This window comes from Alligator sinensis, unplaced genomic scaffold, assembly GCF_000455745.1.
Source record: "Alligator sinensis unplaced genomic scaffold, ASM45574v1 scaffold673_1, whole genome shotgun sequence".
Classification (NCBI taxonomy): domain Eukaryota; kingdom Metazoa; phylum Chordata; order Crocodylia; family Alligatoridae; genus Alligator; species Alligator sinensis.
Genome location: NW_005842829.1, coordinates 61,943 through 71,604, shown reverse-complemented (window position 1 = coordinate 71,604; position 9,662 = coordinate 61,943). Strand labels below are relative to the sequence as shown.

Sequence of the window (9,662 nt, the reverse complement as noted above, 5' to 3'; positions counted from 1 at the left end):
CTACCTGCACGCCGTGGACTCCTGGCTCAGCGTCCTGCTGCCCAAGGTGCGGCCCCGGCTGTACCACAACGGGGGGAACATCATCAGCGTCCAGGTGAGGGGCCGGCGCCCATGGGTGCCCCAGCTCCCCACCCGCCCAGCCTCTTTTCTCCATGCTTGCCCCTGGCTGCAGCACCTCTGAGCCGCGCCACACAGGATGGGGGTCCCAGGGCATCCGGCGGGCCCAGGGGTCTGGAGAGCAGGGGGCATGGAGGGGGAGACACGACCCACAAGGGAGGCGACGGGAGAGACGTGGGGGCTGCGGGTTGGGAGTGAGGGGCCCCAGCAGAGCTGTTGGGGGCTGTGGGGTGGGCGAGGGGTGCTGGTCTCCAGGTCTCACCGTGCCGCCCCGGGCAGGTGGAGAACGAGTACGGCAGCTCCCGGGTCTGCGACTACAACTACCTGAAGCACCTGCTGCGCGTCTTCCGTGCGCTGCTGGGCCCCGACGTGCTGCTCTTCACCACCGACGGCAACAGCGCGGCCGAGCTGCGCTGCGGCACCCTGCAGGGTCTCTACGCCACCGTGGACTTCGGGCCAGGTGGGGGCTCGGGTGCCACCCACGGAGGAGCAGGGCCGGGGTTTCCCCATCTGACCTGCCCCTCTGCTCCCTTCAGGCCCCAACATCACTGAGGCCTTCGCACCCCAGCGGCTCTACGAGCCCAAGGGCCCCCTGGTGAGACTGGGCTGGGGCAGGGGGCGTTGGGCAGGCTCTGCTGGCCTTGGGGAGGGGGTGTGGGTGGGGCTAAGGATGCAGCCTCATGCGTGTCCTGGCCTGGGGCAGGTGCCTGGGCTCAGGGGTCACAGGTCACGACCTGGCTGAAGTTACGGGGGAGCCCGTGGGTTCTCCCTCCTCCTCTGAGGTCTTCCTGGGATTAGTGCCCTCGTCATACCCGTGCCCCCCATGCTGGGAGCCCCTGGGCCCATGGGAATGGGGCCAGGGGGAGGGGGGCCCAGGTGATGCCCGGTCCCACCCCCAGGTGAACTCTGAGTACTACACGGGCTGGCTGGACTATTGGGGTGAGCCGCACGCCGGCAGCAGCCCCGCCACCGTGGCCCGGGGGCTTCGCGACATCCTGCAGCTGGGGGCCAGCGTCAATATGTGAGCACCGCAGGGGGGGTCAGATCGGGTTGGGGCCGGGCCCGGGGCTGCCCCACGGACTTCCCTTGCCCCTGGGCCAAGCCATGACTGACAGGGGCCAGGCCCTGGTGTCTGGCCCATCCAGCGCCCCGCGGGTCGTGCCCTCTACACCACCACTGGGGGCTCTGGATGCTGCTCTCTGACCCCCTCCTCACTGGCCTCTCCAGCCGCCTGCAGTCCCCCCTTGCTGAGGCCCAGGGGGCGCAGGCAGGGTGGTCGGGGGGCTGTGCTGGGCTCTGACCCCCACCCTGTCTCCCACAGGTATATGTTCCAGGGAGGCACTAACTTCGGCTACTGGAGTGGTGAGCTTGTCCCTATCGTGGGGCCGAGCCCCCCGTGCCCGTGACCTTGCCAGGCAGGCCGACCCCCTTCACCCCGCACTGTCCCCCGGGCCAGGTGCTGACTACAAGGGCCGCTACAAGCCGGTCACCACCAGCTATGACTACGACGCGCCGCTCTCGGAGGCCGGTGACCCCACCGAGAAGCTCTTCGCCATCCGGGAAGTCATCGCCCAGGTGCTGAGCCGCCGGCTGGTCCCAGCCCCTTTCCTCTGCCCCCAGGACCTCGCAGCCTGGAGCCAGGGCTTGGAGTCTGCGGACAGGGGGTGCTGCAGCATCCAGGCCCAGGGGAGGGAGAAGCCCTCACCTCCCTTGGCCTCAGCCTGGGGGGTCCTGAGCCCTGGCCCAGCGCCTAACAGGTCCTGATGCTCAGTTCCAGCCCGTGCCGCAGGGCCCGATGCCACCAGCCACCCGCAAGCATGCCTATGGCTACGTACCCCTGGGGAAGGTGAGTGCCTGCCTGCCCTGTGCCCCTCGGGCCTGCCTGCACCCAGCCTCTCACCCCTCCTCCCCACCCACGCAGTACGCCGGGCTCCTGGACCTGCTGGACCTGCTGTCCCCTGCCGGGCCCATCCCGAGTCGCTTCCCCTTAACCTTTGAGGCCATCAAGCAGGTGAGCAGCTGGGCACAGACCCTGGGGAGGGGGCCCAGAGCCCCAGTGTGTGGATGTGTCTCTAACTGCTGGCTCTTATGGCTTTGCCGTGCCCCGCAGGCCCACGGCTTCGTGCTGTACCGCACCTGGCTGCCCCGGGACGTGTGGGACCCCGTGCCCCTGAGCGTTCCCCCGCACAGCGTCTGCGACCTCGCCTATGTGCTGCTGGATGGGGTAAGGCCTGGCCCGGAGATCCCTGCCTGGCACCGGCACCAGCTGTGAACTCCAGCCATGAGGGGTTGGGGCTGGAAGGGGCGAGGCCGGGGCCGTGCACCAAGGGAAGGGCCTGGGGGCTGGGCAAGTGCTGCCCCATGGCTCCACGTTCTCCCCGCCCCAGGGGGCCCGGGGCTGGGTGGGGGTCTGCTCCTGACTTCAGCCCTCTGCAGCAGTACCAGGGCCGGCTGGAGCGGGACGGGCCAGGGCAGCTGTACGTGACAGGCCAGGCTGGCGCCGTGCTGGATGTGCTGGTGGAGAACATGGGTAGGATCAACTTCGGCACCAACATCAGCGACTTCAAGGTGAGGGTGGAGGTCACTCCGAGCCAGGGAGGCAGGACCTGGCCGGCGCCTGCCCTACGACCTTCTGCCCTAGTTCCTCAAGCCTAGAGGCCCTGGGGGTGGGCACCACCTGTCCTGAGACCGGGGCTCGCAACACCACTGTCGCCTGGGTCAGGCTTCCCCCCACTGGAAAAGGCCTCTTGTGACAGGGCCCCGGGACTGGGAGCTGTGGAGGCACAGCCACAGGCACCCCAAGAGCCCTGGCACAGTGGGAGCAGAGAGCCCCGTACCCCCACCCCACCACGGTGGAGCTGGCTGGACTCTGCTCTGGCCCCACCCGCGCTGCCCCTTGCCCCCACCCAGGGCCTGCTGGGGAACCTGAGCCTGGCCTCAGTGCCGCTCAGCAACTGGCTCATCTACCCGCTGGACGTGGATGCAGTCGTGGCCATGAGTTGGCCCCACACCACACCCCGGACCGCAGGGAGCAGCATCAGCACAGGGCCGGCCATCTACACTGGGGCCTTCCGCACCCCTGGTATCGCCTGGGACACCTTTGTGAAGCTGCCAGGCTGGAGCAAGGTACCACCTTGGGGAGGGACCAGGGGGTCCAGGGCGTGTCCCCCTGCTCTGACACCTTGCCCTCCCCCAGGGCCAGCTCTGGATCAACGGTTTCAACCTGGGCCGGTACTGGGCGAGCCGTGGGCCGCAGCAGACACTGTACGTGCCAGGCTCGCTGCTCAGCCCCTCGCGCCCCAACAACGTGACGGTGCTGGAGCTGGAGCATGCACCAGCCCAGCCCGACATCCTCTTCCTGGACCGACCCCAGCTCAATGCCACCAGCAGCTCCCGGGACGTGCCCATGCCCCAATAAACGGGGCGTCCTCCCTCAGCACAGCTTCCGTGTACGTGTGCATTTATTGGCCACAGATCACAGTGCGGAGCTGGCCCTGGGCACACGGCACGGGGGGCCCTGGTCCAGCTGGGGTGTGAGGTTCCCCCAAATGAAGGGTCGTGGGCCTTTCCTCCTCCCCCCGCCTGCTCCCAGGCTCCAGCCCAGCCCCCTTGGGAGCTCTCCAGCAGGCCAGAGCCATCTCCGGCGGGTGGAGCTGGTGCTAGTGTGGGCCGGCTCGTGCCCTCCGGTGAGCCTGCAGGCAGGCGGTGGAGCAGAAGGCGCCGTCGAGGTAGTGGAAGGGCACGCGGCCCAGCAGAGACTCGCCACACTGCCAGCAGCGCCTGTGGGGGCCGGAGAGCACGGCGTGGGCCAGGGCACCGGAGCAGGAACCCAGAGCCGGGGACTTTGTAGGAACGGGGCAAGGACAGGAGGGAGTGCATAGGGATCCAGGGAGAGGAGCTGAAAGGGCCTGGCCTGTTCAGCCCCGCCACGAGGGTAAGGAGGAACAGCGCTGGGGGCCAGGGACTGGCCCAGCTGTGGGAGCCAAAGGGCAGCGCTGGCTCTGGAACCAATAAGCTGGTGCCGAGAAGCAGCGTCCAGCAGGACCCAGGGGAGAGAGAGAGAGAGAGAGAGGGCACAAGATGGAGCATGTGACGGCCCGGCCTGGATATGACAGCCCTGGAACCCCGTGGGAGCCGGAGCCAGGAGATTCCCACCCCACTCCCCTGCGCACCTGGGAGTGGGGCCGGGCCTGGAGCTGGGGCCGTTACCTGCAGGTGGGGAGGGCCGTGCTGGACTCCTGCAGCTGCGCTGCCAGCCCCCCCTCCGCCGCCAGGGCCCTCTGCGGAGCAGAGCACAGGGGCATCAGCACCAGGGTGCGGGCCCTCTTCCGCCCAGCCGTGCCCTGCCCTACCCTGCCCCACGGCTCTGCACCTTGTCGCGCTCGGGGAGGGCGGCGAAGCGCCGCTTCTCCTCCTCCTCCTGCTCCTGCCGCCGCTGCTCAGCCCACCGCACCTGCTCCCGCTGCCGCCGGCGCACCTGCTGCGCCCGCCGCCGCTCCAGCTGCTGCGCCTCCACCTCCGGCCTGAGCGGCGCCAGGACCTGCAGGCAGGCAGGCAGGTGAGGCCTGGAGCCCCCTCCCGGCAGCTCTAAGCAGCAGGGCACCGAGCCTCATGGCACGGCCTGTCGCCCCAGGGGCCCTGGGAGGTGGAGCTGCTCTGCACCAGGCCAGGCGAAGGAGGCGGCAAAATGGAGCTGGACATGGACATGGTCTCCCCTGGCACGGGCCAAGCCCAGGAACGAGGGGGCCAGGGGTCTCTGGGCCCAGAGCCGGGCCCTGCTACAGGGACAGGGGCACTCACCTGGGCCTGGGCGTAGTCATAGCGGTCCGGCTGCTCCCCCGCGAAGCGGCGGAAGGCACTGCGGGTCGGCTTGTCGGCGCAGACGCAGTACGGGGGCCTCTCCCGCCCATCTCTGGGGACCGAGCACCAGCCCACTCAGGACCCCGATGGCACCACCCAGCCTCTCCCACCCTATCTGTCCCCCCGTCCACCTCCACACCTGCCCCAGGGCCCAGCCCCTGCTGAGCAACCCCCAGAGGGACCCTGGCAGCTTGTCCCCCTCCCTGTGCACCTATCGGGGCCTGGCCAGGCACTGGGGAGAGGGAGTGATGCCATCTGCTTTGTGGGTGGTGGCAGCAAGGGGGCTTTTACCTGACTGTGGGGTCAGCGCCGGCCTCCAGCAGCAGCCGCACGGCCTCCCCCCGCCCTGCAGCCGCCGCCACATGCAGCAGGGTGAAGCCGCCAGCGTGGATGGGCGCGTTGAGCAGAGCGAGGAGCGCGGGGCCCCCAGGCTGCTCCGATGCACACACGGGGGCTCCCAGCAGGAGCCGCAGTGTCTCTGCGTCACCTGTCTTGCAGGCCGTGAACAGTGCGTCCCGCAGCTCGGTGAAGGCAGCTCCTGGTGGGGGGGGGACATGGGGGTCACTAGCTGGACTCCCCACCCTGCATGGTGCCAAGACCCTCCAGGGCGCAGCTGGGAGCACTTGCCCAGCAGGACCCCCTGCAGCACCCCCCAGCTCCCTGCAGCCCCCAACTTGGTGCCAGAGCCAGGACCCCAGAGCACAAGGGCCCCGGGCCAGGAGCAGCCACAGGCAGCCAGCAGAGGAGCAGCCCACAAGAGGCACCAAGGCCTCATGCCCTGGGGACTCTGCCCCCATCAGCAAAGCAGGGTGGGGGTCCCAGGAGCGAGGGCACTCACCTCCTCCCTGTGACCCAGGCTCCGCACTTGGGTTTGGCTGCTGTTGCGAGGCCTCCGGGCCGTCATCGCCTCCCGGCTCCTCGGAACACGGCTCCGATCCTGGAAGGGGCAAGCAGAGGGTGTTAGATACGTGGCCCCCTGCCCCAAGTCCCCCCCCACCTCCCGGGGACCCTGATTCCATCCTCACCTCCAGCCATTCTCTGCCCCTTCCTCTTCTTCCTCCGGCGGCGCCGGGGCATCACCTCGAACTCCCGGAGTGCCAGAGTCCCCAGCGTCACCTCCACCGTCTCCAGTTCCCCCGACAGGCTCCCCCCCTCTGCATCTGCGTCCTCATCCTCCTCTTCCGACGGGGCTGCGGGGGGCAAAACAGCCGGGGCTGGGCTCCAATCACGGCTCCCCTCCGAGCTCTCCCTGCCAGCCTGGGGCATGATCTGGAGGAACCAGTCCCTCCTGCCCCTGCTGAAACGTGCCCTCCCTGGCAGTTGGGACCCATGAGGCTGCCTGGGGCAGGGCTGGCACTGACTGCCCCTGCTGAGGTCCAGGCTCCCCCTGCCCCTGCCCGCTGGACCCCACCCTGCAGCTGCGCTCACCCTGTGGAGCCTCCTCCTGCTCCATCCCAGCCCGCGGCACCTTCCTCCAAGCCTTCCGGGGGGAGCTGGTGAGATCGGCCACTGATGTGTCCTTCCCTGTGGGGCAGTGGCACAGGGGTTACTGGGGCCACAGGGCTGGGACCAGCAACCCAGATCCCCCCAGCCTGCAGCCCTGGGGTCAGGGGTGGAGGCTGCCAGGACATCAGAGCTGCCCTGCACTGGCTCGGACCGAGGTCTGCCTTGACCTGCCCCCCGGGACCTCTGCAGACCCCAGAGCTTGTCATGGGGCTGCACAGTGCAGCCTGCCTCCACTGCAGCAGCCTGGGGGATGCCAAACCGGTCCACTTTTGATCTGCCCAGTGCTACCAGCTCTGCACAAGCGGCTCCACAACCTCCCCAGCCTGCCTTTGTGTCCCACCCAACACCAAGCGCCGAGACAGGCTCGACACGGATGAGGGTATAGGCTGGACAAGCCTGTACATTCCACCCTGATCCTGCGAGCCACTAGGACCTCAGCTAGCGACTCCTGTCCGGAGCCATGGCCACGGACGCGTCTTGTGCAACGCACGGACGCCTCCAACCCTTGCCTCTGCCACGAGCAGAGACAGACCCCGGTGCATGCATCCCTGGAGCGCGTCAGGCTGCAGGCCCTGCTCTGCCTCCTCCACCACCTCCGGTCAGGCTCTAGCTGCGCCATTCCCCGCGCCTTTTTATTGATGCACTCCCCATTTGCGGCCCCCTGGCCTCCTAGGCAACCTCCTCCTGGCCCAGGACAGTCTGGCCATGCTTTACCAGGAAGGCGGCTTTGGCCGGGGGTCCCCGGAGGCTGTGGGTCTGCTCTGTCCCTGGTCTGATCCCATCTCTGGGCAGAGCATCACCGAACAGCGTCTGCCAGCTCCCTGAACCCATCCGAGGGCCAGTGGGGGCTGTGCGGCACACTCTGCCCCCTCGTTATAAACCTGTAACCTCACTCTTGTCCCTGTTCTTTTTTTAGTTGTCCCAGGAAATCAGCTGCTATGTCTTCACCGGCCTCTCTCCAGCGAGCCGTCTAGTATTACTCGGTGGGCCCAGGCCACCGCCCAGGGGCATTACGCAAAGGCCCATGTAAACAGAGCAGCAGACAGCGGAGCTGGAAGGGAGAAGACTGGATCCGAGCAGGGTCTTCCCTTGTTCCTCTCCCCCTGGCAACCTCCAGCATCCAGGATCCAGGCAGCTCTGATACAGAGTCCCCCATCCAGCGTCTCTCCTGGACTGCCCAGGCCTGGCCTCGTGAGTCTCTCCTCCTAGGGAAGCCCCTTCATAGACCCCAGCCTCCTTGCTGCCCTCCTCTAGGCAGCAAAAGCAGAGACAAGGGGTTGGGGTGAGCCGACCACTCCCATACCACCACCGGGGGGAAGCCGGTAGCCTCCCATCCCTGGCCAGAGCAGAGGATGAAGGATGAGGCTGGCACTGCTGGAGGCCGGACAGGGCAGAGGTCAGGAGCAAGGGCAGCCCCTTCCGCCCAGGACTCACCGTAGACCTGGAGGGTGGCCAGGGCGCTGTGCACACGCTGCACCTCGCGGAAGGTGGCCCGGCGGGTGCTGAGGGGCACGTGGTGGATGTGTGGGGAGGCCCGGGGCAGCAGGGGACTCCTGCCGCCGAGGAGCAGGGCGCGGGCAGCGCGGGGGGCGCGTAGGAAGATGCGCTGGGCACCCTGCAGGTGTGGCTCCCAGCTGGCCAGCAGCTCCTGGATGTCCTGCGGGGCAGAGCGAGAGCGCTCAGGAGCTCCCAGGAACTGCACCCCAGCTCTAAAAGCTGGGGGTGGTGGGAGGTTTCCCCCCAGGCAGTAACCAGACCGGGGGGGTCACTACCAGAGCCTGGGGCAGAGGGGGACACGGTCCTTCACCGGATAGGGGTACGGATGGTCCCCCGTGCACCCATCCCTGCCGTCTAGGCTCCTGCCCCGTTCCCTGTGCCAGACCTCTCCTGCCCCCGCGCTGCCCCAGTGCTCACCCACCTTGAGCAGCGCGGCCTCGTTGTAGCGCCGCAGGGAGGCGCCGGCAGATCGGGGGATGCAGCCGGGGGCCTGGGCGTCCCGCAGCCCCTGGGCCGTGCCACGCCGCGCCCGCACCGTGTAGCGATGGAAAGTTTTGTGCTCCAGCACCTGGGACCTGTAGAGAGCAAAGCGCTGACATCCCTCAAGCCCGGCCAGACCTCAAGAGATGCCAGCTCGGGGGCCTGGATGCCCGATTCTTCTTCCCAGCTCCGTGAGCTGGGAGGCACTGGCCCCAGGAAGGGGGAGCTGGGGGCACGGGGCAGGGATGGGGCCCAGCCAGACTGAAGAGCTCTGTGGTGCAGGGAGCCACAGGCTGGACCCTAGCTGCATCCCTGGGACCTGCCAGGGAGGAGGGGGGGTCCCAAATCATAGCCCAGGCTCTCCTCACCCGTGGGGTCCCCAGAGGCCGCTTCAGCCCGCACTCACCCCCGGAAGACGGCACCAGCAAAGTGCCCGCCGCCCAGCATCAGCACGACCCAGCAGGTGTCCGGGCTGAGGCCCCGCAGAGCCGCCACCAGGTCCTCGGGCTCCTCGCTCCTGCCCTGCCACACCGAGCCTGCTGTGAGCGGCTGGGAGCGCACCCGGGCACCAGGCCCCCCCCTGCCCTCCCGCTGCGATGCAGCCGAGGCCATGGGGAGCAGCCCTGGGACACGCAGGGCCCAGGAACAGCCGCAGCCCCAGCCGGGCTTGCCCCTCTCCCAGGTCCTGCAGAGTCGGCATGAGCAGGGCTGAGGCCACGGGGGAGACGGGGCACCAGGGTCACAGCGTGTCACTTGCCTGGGCAGCGCTCAGCACGCAGCGGTAGGCGGCCAGGAGCTGGCCCTGGGTGTTGCGGAACAGCACCTTGTGGGAGCGCCGGCCCTGGGGGGGCTCTGGCCGGCCGCCCCGGGGAGGGGACACGTCCGAGTCACTGCTGGAATCGGAGCTGGAGCCAGAGCCCGAGCCGGAGATGCTGGAGACGTCCCCTGCGAAGACCCAGAGTCGCTGCCGGTTGTGAGGGCAGCGCAGGGACTGCCTTGGGCAGACCCACCCCCTCCACAGCCCCTGGGGACCCAGCACCCCCCCTCCCAGCCCCTGCCCCTGCCCCGTCCCTGCTGCGGGGTCCCTGCAGGCTCCCCCGATGCCCCTGTGCAGCACAGGCCGCCGGGACGGCAGCAGGTAGGTCCAGGGGGAAGGTTGCTCCCCCTGGACACGGCCACAGCAGCTGCCGGGGGGGGGGGGG

The 9,662-nt window shown here is 68.8% G+C and overlaps 2 protein-coding genes across 2 annotated transcripts in view; one reads left to right on the top strand and one right to left on the bottom strand.

Moving 5' to 3' along the window:
• The window catches only part of GLB1L (galactosidase beta 1 like), a 4,052-nt gene extending 391 nt beyond the window's left edge, over positions 1–3,661 (top strand). The window contains exons 3-14 of the mRNA XM_025191542.1: positions 1–94; positions 397–577; positions 654–712; positions 1,017–1,138; positions 1,439–1,479; positions 1,574–1,692; positions 1,889–1,963; positions 2,039–2,128; positions 2,228–2,341; positions 2,554–2,685; positions 3,028–3,243; positions 3,314–3,661. Coding sequence (XP_025047327.1) covers positions 1–94; positions 397–577; positions 654–712; positions 1,017–1,138; positions 1,439–1,479; positions 1,574–1,692; positions 1,889–1,963; positions 2,039–2,128; positions 2,228–2,341; positions 2,554–2,685; positions 3,028–3,243; positions 3,314–3,535 — 1,465 coding nt within the window. The 3' untranslated portion in view covers positions 3,536–3,661. The remainder of the gene's footprint in view (positions 95–396; positions 578–653; positions 713–1,016; positions 1,139–1,438; positions 1,480–1,573; positions 1,693–1,888; positions 1,964–2,038; positions 2,129–2,227; positions 2,342–2,553; positions 2,686–3,027; positions 3,244–3,313) is intronic.
• Positions 3,627–9,662, bottom strand: part of ANKZF1 (ankyrin repeat and zinc finger domain containing 1) — a 7,001-nt gene continuing 965 nt past the window's right edge. The window contains exons 3-14 of the mRNA XM_006035379.3: positions 9,218–9,649; positions 8,867–8,982; positions 8,402–8,555; positions 7,918–8,140; positions 6,406–6,501; positions 6,003–6,167; positions 5,816–5,914; positions 5,269–5,515; positions 4,918–5,029; positions 4,490–4,657; positions 4,327–4,397; positions 3,627–3,897 (exon numbers count right to left, since the gene is read on the bottom strand). Coding sequence (XP_006035441.2) covers positions 3,777–3,897; positions 4,327–4,397; positions 4,490–4,657; positions 4,918–5,029; positions 5,269–5,515; positions 5,816–5,914; positions 6,003–6,167; positions 6,406–6,501; positions 7,918–8,140; positions 8,402–8,555; positions 8,867–8,982; positions 9,218–9,649 — 2,004 coding nt within the window. The 3' untranslated portion in view covers positions 3,627–3,776. The remainder of the gene's footprint in view (positions 3,898–4,326; positions 4,398–4,489; positions 4,658–4,917; positions 5,030–5,268; positions 5,516–5,815; positions 5,915–6,002; positions 6,168–6,405; positions 6,502–7,917; positions 8,141–8,401; positions 8,556–8,866; positions 8,983–9,217; positions 9,650–9,662) is intronic.